Source organism: Cyprinodon tularosa, unplaced genomic scaffold (genome assembly GCF_016077235.1).
Source record: "Cyprinodon tularosa strain WSP-4 unplaced genomic scaffold, ASM1607723v1 ctg691, whole genome shotgun sequence".
Classification (NCBI taxonomy): Eukaryota; Metazoa; Chordata; class Actinopteri; order Cyprinodontiformes; family Cyprinodontidae; genus Cyprinodon; species Cyprinodon tularosa.
In genome coordinates this window covers 926,915-939,353 of record NW_024039442.1, presented here as the reverse complement: position 1 = coordinate 939,353, position 12,439 = coordinate 926,915, and the positions used below count along the sequence as shown (strand labels likewise).

At 36.2% G+C, this 12,439-nt stretch overlaps 1 protein-coding gene across 1 annotated transcript in view; it reads left to right on the top strand.

The window, feature by feature from the left end:
- Nucleotides 1–1,487: 1,487 nt before the first annotated feature.
- Nucleotides 1,488–12,439, top strand: part of ly75 (lymphocyte antigen 75) — a 30,243-nt gene continuing 19,291 nt past the window's right edge. The window contains exons 1-8 of the mRNA XM_038268069.1: nt 1,488–1,755; nt 3,451–3,822; nt 6,159–6,332; nt 6,518–6,676; nt 9,827–9,946; nt 10,667–10,807; nt 11,146–11,349; nt 12,251–12,411. Of these exons, the coding sequence (XP_038123997.1) occupies nt 1,662–1,755; nt 3,451–3,822; nt 6,159–6,332; nt 6,518–6,676; nt 9,827–9,946; nt 10,667–10,807; nt 11,146–11,349; nt 12,251–12,411 (1,425 nt within the window). The 5' untranslated portion in view covers nt 1,488–1,661. The remainder of the gene's footprint in view (nt 1,756–3,450; nt 3,823–6,158; nt 6,333–6,517; nt 6,677–9,826; nt 9,947–10,666; nt 10,808–11,145; nt 11,350–12,250; nt 12,412–12,439) is intronic.

Genomic DNA, 12,439 nt, shown 5'->3' with positions numbered 1-12,439 from the left:
AATTGATAGGCTTCATTTCAGATTTGGTAATTAAGGAAAAAAAGAAGTTAATTTTTTTATTTTTTTTTTTTGATTCGTTTACAGGAAATTAAATTAAGGTGACATAAATGTGGTTATGAGTGGGTTTTTTTTTATAGGCTACATCAAATAAAAGTCTATAAAACAGAATTTTCCAGAAATCTTTTTTTCTTTTTTGCCAGTTTACCACTTCAGCTTTGTGTGGTATGGATACAACCCACATTTTAAAACTAGAATATTGCAATGCAGAATGAATACAATAACGTAAAGCATATATCTCCAACCTTCTGAACTTGGATACATACGTGTAAGAAATAGTTTAAATTATTTTTTTTTTTTTATTGACCACAACAAGTTAGAGTTACAAACTGAGAGCTGATCTTTTTTTAAGTTAAATTAAGTGATTAAAAGAAAAACCGGATGGAAGAAAATCGCATTTGTTGTAATCAGTGGGGTCAGATAAGGACACTGTCTCTAAGATTCCCAGATAATGACAAAGGGTTTGTCAAACTGTTTCATATATTTTTTTAATAAGATTGTGTCTGATTTAGATATCAATATTAAATATCAATGTTACAAGGAACTTGTAACAGCCAGTGCTACATTCCTTGCAAATTAATTATTTATATGTATATATATATATATATATATATATATATATATATATATATATATATATATATATATATATATATATATATATATATATATATATACATATATATATACATATATATATATATGTGTGTGTATATATATATATATATATATATATATATATATACATATATATATACATATATATATATATGTGTGTGTGTATATATATATATATATATATATACATATATATATATATATACATATATACATATATATATATATGACGCAAATGGGGGCGGGGGTTGGTCTAGAATGCACTTTGTATAATGTGATAAAAGGTTTTTGGGTGTGACTGTGTACAATCGTTTAGTATAGAGCGCTGATGGCACAACAAAACCGCAAATGGATTGACTTCAGATTAAAAGTATTCAATATTGCTCAAACAACTATGTTGAAAGATGTTGCAACTATGTTGCTAAACGCTCGTTGAAAGACACTTTTACATAATCTGAGATATATTTATTGATTTAATAGGCTATGGTTTCAGTAATAATTTTTTTAGTCATGTAATTTTTATCTTTGAAAATATAGCTCAGTCATCACCTTATTTATTTTTCTCCTTAGTTGTGAATCACGCTTAGTGTATATATATATATATATATATATATATATATATATATATATATATATATATATATATATATATATATATATATATATATATATATATATATATATATATATATATATTGTAACCCGGGTGTAAATCCGGGTTACAATATATATATATATTGTTATATTTTGGTAGACTTTTTCGCCGGTTTTTTTTTTTTTTTTTTTTATACGCCATAACCGGAAGTGATGACACGAGCTTGACAGCGCCACAGCTGACAGCAGGTTGATGTGGGTGGTTGGTTGGTCACTTTCTGTTCTGGAGTTCGTTTATCGTCCATCTCGGATTCACCGCTCTGGATTCGGAGATATAAAATAGTGAATTTATGAAGCCTTAGAAGGAAAAACGCCAAAAAGGACATAAGAAAATGACAGTGTCCGCAGTGAAACTTTGCCTTTGTTTGTTGACGCTTCTTGGGACATCTGTCCACCCAGCAGCCTGCGCATCGGTTCTAAACTCCGGTAAGTAATCTGCGACATTTCGCTTTTTATCCAACCTTTACCACTAAAATCGGGCTGTTTTACAATCAGCTCAGTTGGAAAATAACTTGGAGAAAAAACAATGGCAGAAATTAGGCCAAATAACCTGTTTGGTAACCACTATAGACAAAACCAACCTCTGTCTGTTTTGTTAAAACACTGCTGTTCCGGATTAAAATTATAATCCAGGTCTAATGAAACGAGATCATTTCTTTTATTACATATTCACTGCAGTGAAGTTGTTAAAGAACAAATAATTTACTGAAATCAGCATGTGAAGCCGCAAAGTGACTGTTTCCTATTTTAGAAAGCCTGCTTGGGTACATTGTAGATTTATAAATTTTTCTTTATATCTTAAACTGTAAATATATATATATATATACATTTCACTTAATTTTTTTTTTTCTTTAAATAAGATTTTTTTTTTTTAAACAGAACTCCCATCTTTTATTTGTACGTTTCTCAGGTTTTCAGAAGTAAATGGTAAATATATGAAGTCCAGAGGTGTTTTCAATGTGTTTCACATCAGATCTCATTTTCCTCAATAATTCAATGTTTATGTTATTTGATCTATGTTCTGCTTTGAGTGCGAACAAGTCCTCATTTTACCTTTCGGTTTCATGTTGTTCTTGGCATGAACTCGTGTTAGTTTGTGAGTCATGCACTATAGGCCTACTTCCTTCTATATAAAGGACCCTAAAAACTGTGACTAGACTTTAAAGCAACTTCTCTTTTTATATATTTATATTTTTATATATAAAAACTCATTTTAAAATCTTTTCCCAATTATTGTATGTGACTTATTACCTGTTTAATTAGACTAAAATCATTTGTACATCATAATTTTTGCATTCCAGTTGATCACATTCACGATTAAAGGTATAGTGGAGGATGGATCTTTTTCCGGGTGGATCATCAAAATAAGTGGTCTTCCTAATTGTCAATCATTCTGGTGATATGTTTACCATCCTACGTGCTCGTCCCCATTTTCACTTACCTGTGGTATGTCTGACATAGTGGAAAAATTGCAAATCTTCTTTTGGAAAGTAAGCTTCTATGAGGGATGCAAACAGGAAATTTTAAACAGAGCGTGCACGAGGAGAAATGGGTTCCTTTTTACATTTGCTGTGGACATTCAGGCCCCATTTATACCAAATACTAATCAGAGCAGATCAAACTTACCTTAGTAGATAACTAATACACCTCTTTAGTGTTCTTAACCATATTTCAATATAGAAATTTTGGGTAATTGAAAATCATAGATAAACATAATCTTCTTTCTTTGGTTTAGTATCTCATATTTAATGTCTATCTTGCTATAATTTTACTATGCAGAGAATTCTTGAGCTAGGCTATGCCGTGGTTAAGATGACATCATGTAAAACCAAATTTTAAAATAGGGGTTTAGTTTTCACTGTAAACCACTAAAGAAAATCTGCGTGTTGCAACACACTGAGGAAGAGCACATAAATCCAGATAAACATTAACTTAGCAGAGAAGGACAGATAAGTGGAGGAGGAATCAACCTTAAAGTTATTTCTTTCTCTGAGTGTTGCATAGACAGAAAAAATGCACCTGTGTTTTGTTTTTTTTGGGGGTTTTTTTTAGTATTTTTAGATGAATGTATTTAAAGGACAGCAAAAAATGTTTTGTGTTTTTTTTCTATCTCATCATCAGATGAAGATGCTTTTACCATTGAGCACTCCACCACGGGTAAATGCATAAAGACGGAGCCAAACAGAGAGTTCAGCCTTGCTTCCTGCAACTCCACCAACAGCTCCCAGCTATGGAAGTGGGGTTCAGGTGACCGGCTCTTCCACGTGGGAACGTCTCTCTGCTTGGCACTGAATGTCACATCGAAGATGCTTTCCCTGGTTGACTGCGGCGCCGGCCTCCCTTTGTCGTGGCGCTGCCTTGGTGGATCAGTGTTCACTGTATATCAAATGGGATTGACGGTCAGCAAAGATAAAGTCGTAGTAAGAAGGGATTCTAATGAGACTTGGGTTAGAGGAGGATCCCAAAACAACATCTGCCATGTTCCTTATCGTGGTAAGTGACCCCCCCCCCCTGCACAAAACCAGGAGAGTAGCTTACAATACACCCGACCGCCTGAAGCTTCAGGAAATTATTTAGGAAGAGGAACAAGGTATTGTTAAAATTCATTTTGCACAAAGTGCTGCAAATCTAATTTACTTATAGGATTTATTTCCTGAGTTGAACATCAACATACCTTCTTCAGATCTCTGTAACGTGTCTGGAGGAAAAAAACAAATGTGTCACAACCAGTTTCTTCTGCAAAGAAACTGGTTCTGACACATTTTAAGTAAGGCCTGCCTGGTTACCTGGCTGCATCATTATCACTTTGACCTTTTGTAGGATTGCATGTATCAGAATTCAGGTTTAGAGAGTAAAATGGTTTGGGGGATTTCCTTTGGATGCTTAGTTTGCTACATGGATTCTACTTCCCTTGCATGAACATTGCCCTGTGTATGAATATGATGACTCATGTAACACATAAAAAAGTTAAACCAAAGCCATGGAGATGAAATTACCCAGAATAATAAGCTTGGCATGCTTTATGGTGCATTATTGGAAATAATCTGATATTCTGTTGTAATCTGATCCCACTAGTACAAAAATATAAATGCTTACAACATCTGTATCATTAGATTTTATATAACACATATATATATATATAGATCAGCCTTAAAATGATCCCCACTCTGATCTACATTGAGCTATTTTGCTTATCTTTATTACAAAGTAAAATTTTTCTTGGGCAATCCTACAAGAAGTGATGCTTGTTACCAACCTATAGAATGTAGCAGTAATAGTTTCTCAATCAAAATAATAAGAATATATATATATATATATATATATATATATATATATATATATATATATATATATATATATATATATATTATTCTATCAATATTTCCAAATCTTCAGGGTTTCTGTTGATCTCGTTAGAAGAGAAAATAGCTAACTCCAACCACAAATCCCAGCCACAACAACACAACTGTGCCGTAAAGTGGCAGCTACCATTACGCTTTATTTAGCAGGACAGCAGTAGCATATAAGAACAATTCTGATATTTTGATTAAAAGTCTCAGATGTTATCAGGAACTGCCCCCAAATTTCATATCTGATCAGTTCTCATAGTCCTGGTGCAACATCAGTGCAGGAAGGAATATACTGCAACTCAGCTTCCAGGAAGATGAATAGGATTATAAAATATGCCCTTAATCCTAAAAATTTTTTGAATGAAAGAGAGCAGACCAAACTGGACCCACAGGAACCAGATCTTGCTATAAAAACACCTTCCAGTTCAAAATGTTAGGACCGTTGTCTGCATCAACATCTTTCCGTGTCAAACAAAGCCTCTCATTTCTGAGTGAACCAACCAATCAAATTAGACCTAACAGAGAAAGCACTTAGAGTAGGAGGGATTATTCTTACTGCATAACCTTTGAAAATGCTTCATCAGCCGACGAGTGCAGCTTGTCTGCAATGAAGAAGAGAGAAGTGATACGAGCAGAACCGATTCTCCAAAATTAGAAAAACTTGTATTGTGTTTCTTCTTTCAACAAGGGTTAAACATTTAGGGACGTCTTTGAAGTGATGATGATTTTGATGAAGATGCTTTCAGAGTCTGGTTTTTGCTTTTTGGTCCTTATTCTCTGAATTAAACTTTGACTGCGAGAGAGGACCATAAAAACATGCAAGTGAATCATTTTTTCTGGGTTATATTTTTGTTAAAAAACATAAAGCTACGTGCTTTTTTTCTTGCTTATTTAAAATTGTGCTTTTATGTTAAATTTTTATCACAGTGTTTGATTCAGAAAGCTGCATCTGTTTATTGATCACTTTGAGAAGCACATATTTCTTTATTCTAAAAGAAAACAGGAAGGATACTAAGTAAAGTTAGTATACACTTTTGCACAAATTGCATGGTGTTTAAAAGCAAGGAAAGGCAAATTGCCTCTTTTGATAATCTTTGTGTTTTATTTATTGTTTTTTTGCAAAATATGATAATGTCCTATCTGGGATTAAGTTGCAGCCCCAAAGCGAACCCCCTGCCACCCACCAATAGGGCTCCAGGATCACCCAAGTTGGGAATCACTGCTGTGCCAGATTGCATTTCCCTGCAGCCTCCTGCTGCCTTTCATGCTGCAGCCTCTCATGTTGCATCTTCCCCAAATTGATCATCTCCACCACAGTGTGGTGGGTTCTTATTTCACATGTGAAACTATGCTATTTGCCATAAATAGAAACAGAATTTTGTTTTTGTTCTTTGGGTTTGAATTTCACAGTCATCGTTGTGATGTAACGTTCAAGCTACCATAGAGGTTTGTGACTCTGCTCCTCCCTTGTCTGTGCAGTTGTCCACACCACCAGAGGAAACTCTGCGGGGGTTCCATGCGAGTTCCCCTTCAAGTACAACAATGTTTGGCATCATGGATGTATTGCTGATGCAGAGGTCGCCGGACTCTCCTGGTGTGCCACATCCTCAGACTATGACCATGAGAATAAGTGGGGGAACTGTCTATTACCTGGTATGCTGTCATTTTTGATTGTTTTTATACTTAAAAGGTCTTTTATTTTTTTTACTTTATCATTTTAAGAAATCTATTCTGTTAGATAATCAAATTAAATCCTAGTGGATAATTGTTTCCAGACTTACTACATATGTGATCTCTGTTTCTGTGCTTTTAACGACTTTGTGCCCGTCACTTTTCAGAGGAGGGTTGCCAGACCCTGTTCACCGGCCCAGCCGGGGGGCCCTGCTACGAGTTTGTTTCCGGCGCCACGGTGACATGGCATGAAGCTTTGCATTCATGTCGCAGTCAGGGAGCTGAGCTTCTGAGTGTGTCGGAGAACGATCTCAACTCCACAGCCTGTAAGACGGATTCTTTTGTAGCCCCGCCTCCCTGCCTACTGCTCACCTTCTCAGATAGTAGTAATGAAAACCATAAACAATGATCACTTGATAATGTGGATTCCAAACCTAACATCTTTGAGCATGTAGACAAAATACAAAGAAAGTTATAATAACCAATATATTTTTGCCTTATTGCTGTGATCTTGCTATGAACAAAGACCTCTGCCTCATCATAAGCTTTGATTATTCTTTACTTTTGTTGGAGGCTTAGCTTATAGTCACATGTTATGTGCCTGTCGAGTCGGAAACCCTTTTATCTACTTCCTCCTTTTGTTCTCCCCATCTCCCTTTTTATATTTTAGTTGTCATAAGATAAAATTACCACAAATATGTTACAAAACCTTTAAGTGATACAGTAAACGCCCAGTGAGAGATTTTTAAAGTAAACGGAGCACAAGAAGAAGATGCCTCTGCTCTGCTGCGTTATTGAGGGTTTATTGTTTAAACTCTTTAAAAAGCTGCAGCCTCCCTCTTTTTCTCCCATTTAAATAGTTTTAAACCTCAAAAAAGGAAGTGGTAATTATCATACCGAAAGTCGTCTGTTCATTTCAACAACTCTGAAATTTGCTGTTAAAAATGAAACTTGTTGATGAATTTGCTGTTTTTGTTTCAGAGACATTTTCTTAAATCTCAGTTTTCTAGATCTGTCATACGAGTCTTGTCAGAAAGAACCAGTTGGGCTATTTTCATGCTGACAGCTGAACATTTCAATTCAGTTTATTTATATAGCTCCATTTCACAACACACATCATCTCAAGGCACTTTACAGAGATAATATAACCAGATTATACAACTGAATTGGTTCAAAGTTTTCTATCTAAGAAAAATCGAGCTGATTGCATTGACTCATTGACTCAACAGCAATCTCTCACATTAATAATGCATGTAGTGTCAATGGAGAGGAAAAATTCCCTCTTAACAGGAAGAACCTCCAGCAGAACCAGGCTCAGTGTGAGCGGCCATCTGCCGAGGCCGACTGGGGTTCAAAGCAACTGTCAACCAGCTCTACAGGCAGCCCCACCCAGGAAACACACAGCCAGGCAGATTCAATTCAATTCAGTTTATGTATAGAGCGCCAATTCACAACACATGTCATCTCAAGGCACTTTACAGCTCACCAGATCATACAGTCAAATTGATTCAAAGTTTTCTCTCTAAGGAAAAACAGTTGATTGCATCGACTCATTGACTAGAAGGCAATCCCTCACACTAAGCATGCTTGTAGCGACAGTGGATAAGTAAAAACTCCCTTTTAACAGGAAGAAACCTCCAGCAGAACCAGGCTCAGTGTGAGCGGCCATCTGCAGAGGCCGACTCACACTAAACAGCTCCGAGCCAGCTCCCATGTCAAAGGATACAAGAGAGCACATCCAGTTAGTAACAGTCAGAGTAACATGAATACACTGAAAACTGGCAACATCTATAAACAAAGGTGTTGAAGGCAGCAGCACAGCTGATATTTCACTCCAGGATGGGGTCACAGCCAAACAGGAACAGAAAAGATGAAGCTACTATAATGAGAAACAGAAGAGAGAGCATACAGTTGGCCCTCAGAGAACAAAAATTGCCCACCCCTGGTCTATGTTATGGGTTAATTCATCTGGATTTATAGACAGATATAGCTGAGTATCATCAGCAAAACAGTGGAAATTAACTCCATGCTTTCAGATAATTCTACCAATTGGTTACACATATATAGTAGAAAGAATTAGACCTAGCACTGATTCCTGTGGTACTCCAAAGCTAACCCTGCAACATAAGAAATATTTATCATTGACTTGAACTAACTAAAATCCGTCAGATAAATCAGATTTAAAACAGTCTAGCTCTGTTCCTTTAATTCCTACAAAATATTAAAGTCTTTCTAAAAGAATATTATGATTGACTGGATCAAATGTAGCACTGATCTGAAGGGACAACTATAGATGGAAGAGGCCATGAGAATATCATTAGTGACCCTCACCAGAGCTGTTTCAGTGCTATGATGAGCTCTAAAACCAGAGTAAAATTCTTCAAATAGTTAATAATGGTGAAAACGGTCACAAACCTCTTTAGCAACTATTTTCTCAATAATTTTACATAAGAGAGGAAGATTAGATATAGGTATGTAACTCAACAAGTCATCTGGGACCCTGTTAAAGTAATTATGAAGGCTACTAAAAAGTGGTCAGGGAGGACAGTGTTGTCAGGGAAATAACTGTTATTTTTTCACATGCAATGCCATATGTCACCACAAGCTCCAAAGTATGAAGATGGGATTGTGTGGGACCTGATGGACAACACAAAGTTTCAAAAAATGAGGTTTTGTTGCTTTGAATTTTGGATGAGGGAAACTTAAAGTTAAATGTTCAAAAGAGTTGAAATTATTAACTGCCTTTGGAGTAATCAGTATGTTAGACCGAAATATTGTTGCTACTTCTCCTCCTCGCCCAGAATTTGTGGGTTTGTTAAGATTTAAATCACTAGAGGGAGTGGCCTCATATATGCTTACACAATCCTCTTGCTGCAGCCAGGTTTCTGTAAGGCAGGGATGTCAATCTGGTTCCAGAAAGGGCCGTGTGGCTGCAGGTTTTCTTTCCATCCAAGCAATAGAGCAGCAGACTCCAGTCATCTCATTAAGTGAGTCCAATCTGAACATGAAGACTTGATGAGATGAATGGAGTCTGGTGTGCTGTTGTTTGGTTGGAAACCAGATTGAAACCCCTGCTGTAAGGTAACATAAATCAATGTGATTATCACAAATCAAGTCATTGACCAACAGATATTTTAAAGAGAAATATCTTGTTAAATAAAACACATTTAATATTCATAACTTTTTCCCAGATTGGAGTCATTTTAATTTTAATTAGATTGTCATTCTTTATTAGGATTCTTTCTAATTTATTTGATTTTGGTCGTGGGCAAGACTGTCTTGATGGAGTGATGAGTGGCTGAGAGTAGAGAAGCTGCAGAGAGGTGTTCTAATGTACGACTGCTTCCTGGTCTGCACTCTGAGCTTACAAGGTTTTGGTAGACTAAATGAACCAAATCAAAAGATTTAGACATCTTGGATCTGATGCTTTTTGCACTATGTTTGCCCCTGCTTACTGCTGTGATGTTGCACTGCAGTTTTGGAAGGTCTTCTCCAAATGCCTGAAAGGATGTGGATCGGCCTTCACCAGTTAGACACTTCTCAGGGATGGCAATGGTCAGACGGCTCCCCTCTTTATGTCTTGCAGTGGGAAGAAAGTAAGACCTTATATATATTGTTTGTTTTTTTTCTAATACAAATATAAATCATTGTAAATGTTAACGCATTTGCTGTGTAGGTGTTTTGTGTTTTAAAGCTAAATGGGTCAGAGAAAAATGTTTAGCAGCCTGCATATCACTGTTTATTTTGGAAACACTCCACACAGAAAGCCTCATCCTGTTGTGGTCTGCTGTGCATTTCTCTCCTACAACAGCATCAGTCAGTGAAACAATATAGCTAGTGTTGCAAAGTAGCAATGTGTGCCTTGTTATTGTACAAAGTGTGCTACTGGGATTGTTAGTGTTGCTGAATAAACCATTAATAGCAATGAATGGGCTGCTTTACCAAAGCTGCCAGCAATTAGATTTCTTTTTTTTCTCGATTTGCGGGAGGTGTTAGTGGGAATGTTAAGAATTAGGCCTCTTCTTGTTGTAAACTCCTAATGGCTGCAATAATTTATCATGTTTCAGTGTTGCTGACCTTCAGTTATAGGGTGGATTGTTACTTTAAGAAGAAAAACAATAAAAGTAGAAGATTTTCTCCTCTGTATTTAATGTCAAACAATGAAAAATAAGAGCTTCTCTAGACTCTAATACAGTGTGTGTAAATATTGTGATTCAAACGAACCTTTCTTTTTTCTCTTTGGTATGTGAGTGCTTTTCTTTATGTTGTGTGCATATTACAGTGTTTATTTTTTATTGTAAATTTTATTGTGACAGGAATGCCATTCACCTCCTTCCTTATCGAGTCCGACTGCGGTGTCTTGAATTCCAAACAGAAGTATGAGTCAGAGTCATGCAACAAACGGTTGCCCTACATCTGCAAGAAGACGGTGAACGCCTCCCTGCCTGCATCCACAGGTTGGTTAAAGCAAGCGTGTGCTTTATAGAACCTGTTTGTTCTTCTGAGTTAAACTGTCACATAACTGCACAGGGGGGGAAAAAAGTCCATTGCTTGTAATTTTAAAACCCTTGTGACGTGGATCGAAACTCTAACAAGATTTTTACCAGTGCTCCAATTCCCAAGAAGATTTTTTGATAATTGTCCTTTTAGTTTTTGATGTAATACTACTAACAGCTCAAATCTCTGTTTTCAGTGTGTTTATATAAAACAACTTTTTACAGGAAATGAAAACACTTCCGACCTTTTGTTGTGTCCTCATACCTTTTTATTTCTTTGGTTTTCTTTCGTTTGACAGATCCTTTTGTATATAAGGAAACAGTGTGTGAAGAGGGCTGGTTGCCATGGAATGGCTGGTGTTATAAGTTAATAAACGACATCAATGAACAGAAAAACTTTTCAGAAGCTGGAGAGTACTGTAAAACCACCGAGGAAGGAGCACAGCTGGCTAGTTTTCATTCTTTTGACAACATCGAGATGATCAGCACATATTTCCCTACAGGTAAAATTCCCCATGCTCTGCAATTATTTAGGTTCTTTACAACTGTTGGTTACTCTTATTCATGTTTTCTTTGTTGTGAAAAGTTCAGGGACTTGTTGAAGAGGTGATCTAAGTACAAATTTTAGACACACAACCTTCACAGGTACTGGACTTGCCAACATTGTTGTTCTTAAATCACCAGTCAGTTAAAACAGCTTTGGAGTTGTGTATTGAATTCATTTAGGAGCCATATAATAAGATGTTGGGAGTTATGAAATAAAGAATCTGAAGGCAGGGTTTTGAGACTGGAAAGACTACAAATCTCCTGACTTGTCAAAGGTGAAGGACACCATCAGTTTACCTCTAAAGAGAAACTATACAAGCATTTCTTTCTATTTAAGAAGCAACAGAGTTTAAGCTGAGAATATCTTTCCTTAAAAAAATAATCTCAAACTGTTAGGCATGGAGGCTAAGGAGTCATGCTTGGGGATTACCTTTTATACAGAAATAGAAGAAGGGTTTCATGTAGCATATATAGCAGATATTAATCCAAAAACAAACTAAAATAGGTTTCTCAGAGGGTCAAAAAACACTCACTAGATTTCATCAGTTGACTTACCAAACAGCATTACTGACCAGAACAAGAATTCAGTAGAACAGGAAGGTTTATGGAGGGAAAGGAGAAGAGAATACCAGAGAGATAAGGTTCAACAAAGGCATTTTTACAGCATGTGGAACTTGTCCAGGTTCATTTTACATGCTTACCAAACAATCTGCCTGTAATATGTTATTTAAAACTGCTTGGTTCATTTAAACATTCTCTTTTAAACCCTTATTTTTCTTTTTACAGTTCACTGAACTTTTGCTAAGCTTATTTGCATCAATTGTTTTAGTATTTGGTTTCTTTCTTTGTAACTTACAGATGGGACCTTTGCTGGTGCGTGGATTGGTCTAATTGGTAATGGAATAAACAGCACCATCTTTAAATGGACCAACCAGGAGCCCGTCGACTTCACCTACTGGGACCTAAACCAGCCCGTCCCGTATGATTCAGGTCCTACCTGTGTCTTCTACTCTGACAAGGTTTGCTGCTATTTTTGCTCTGTTTTGT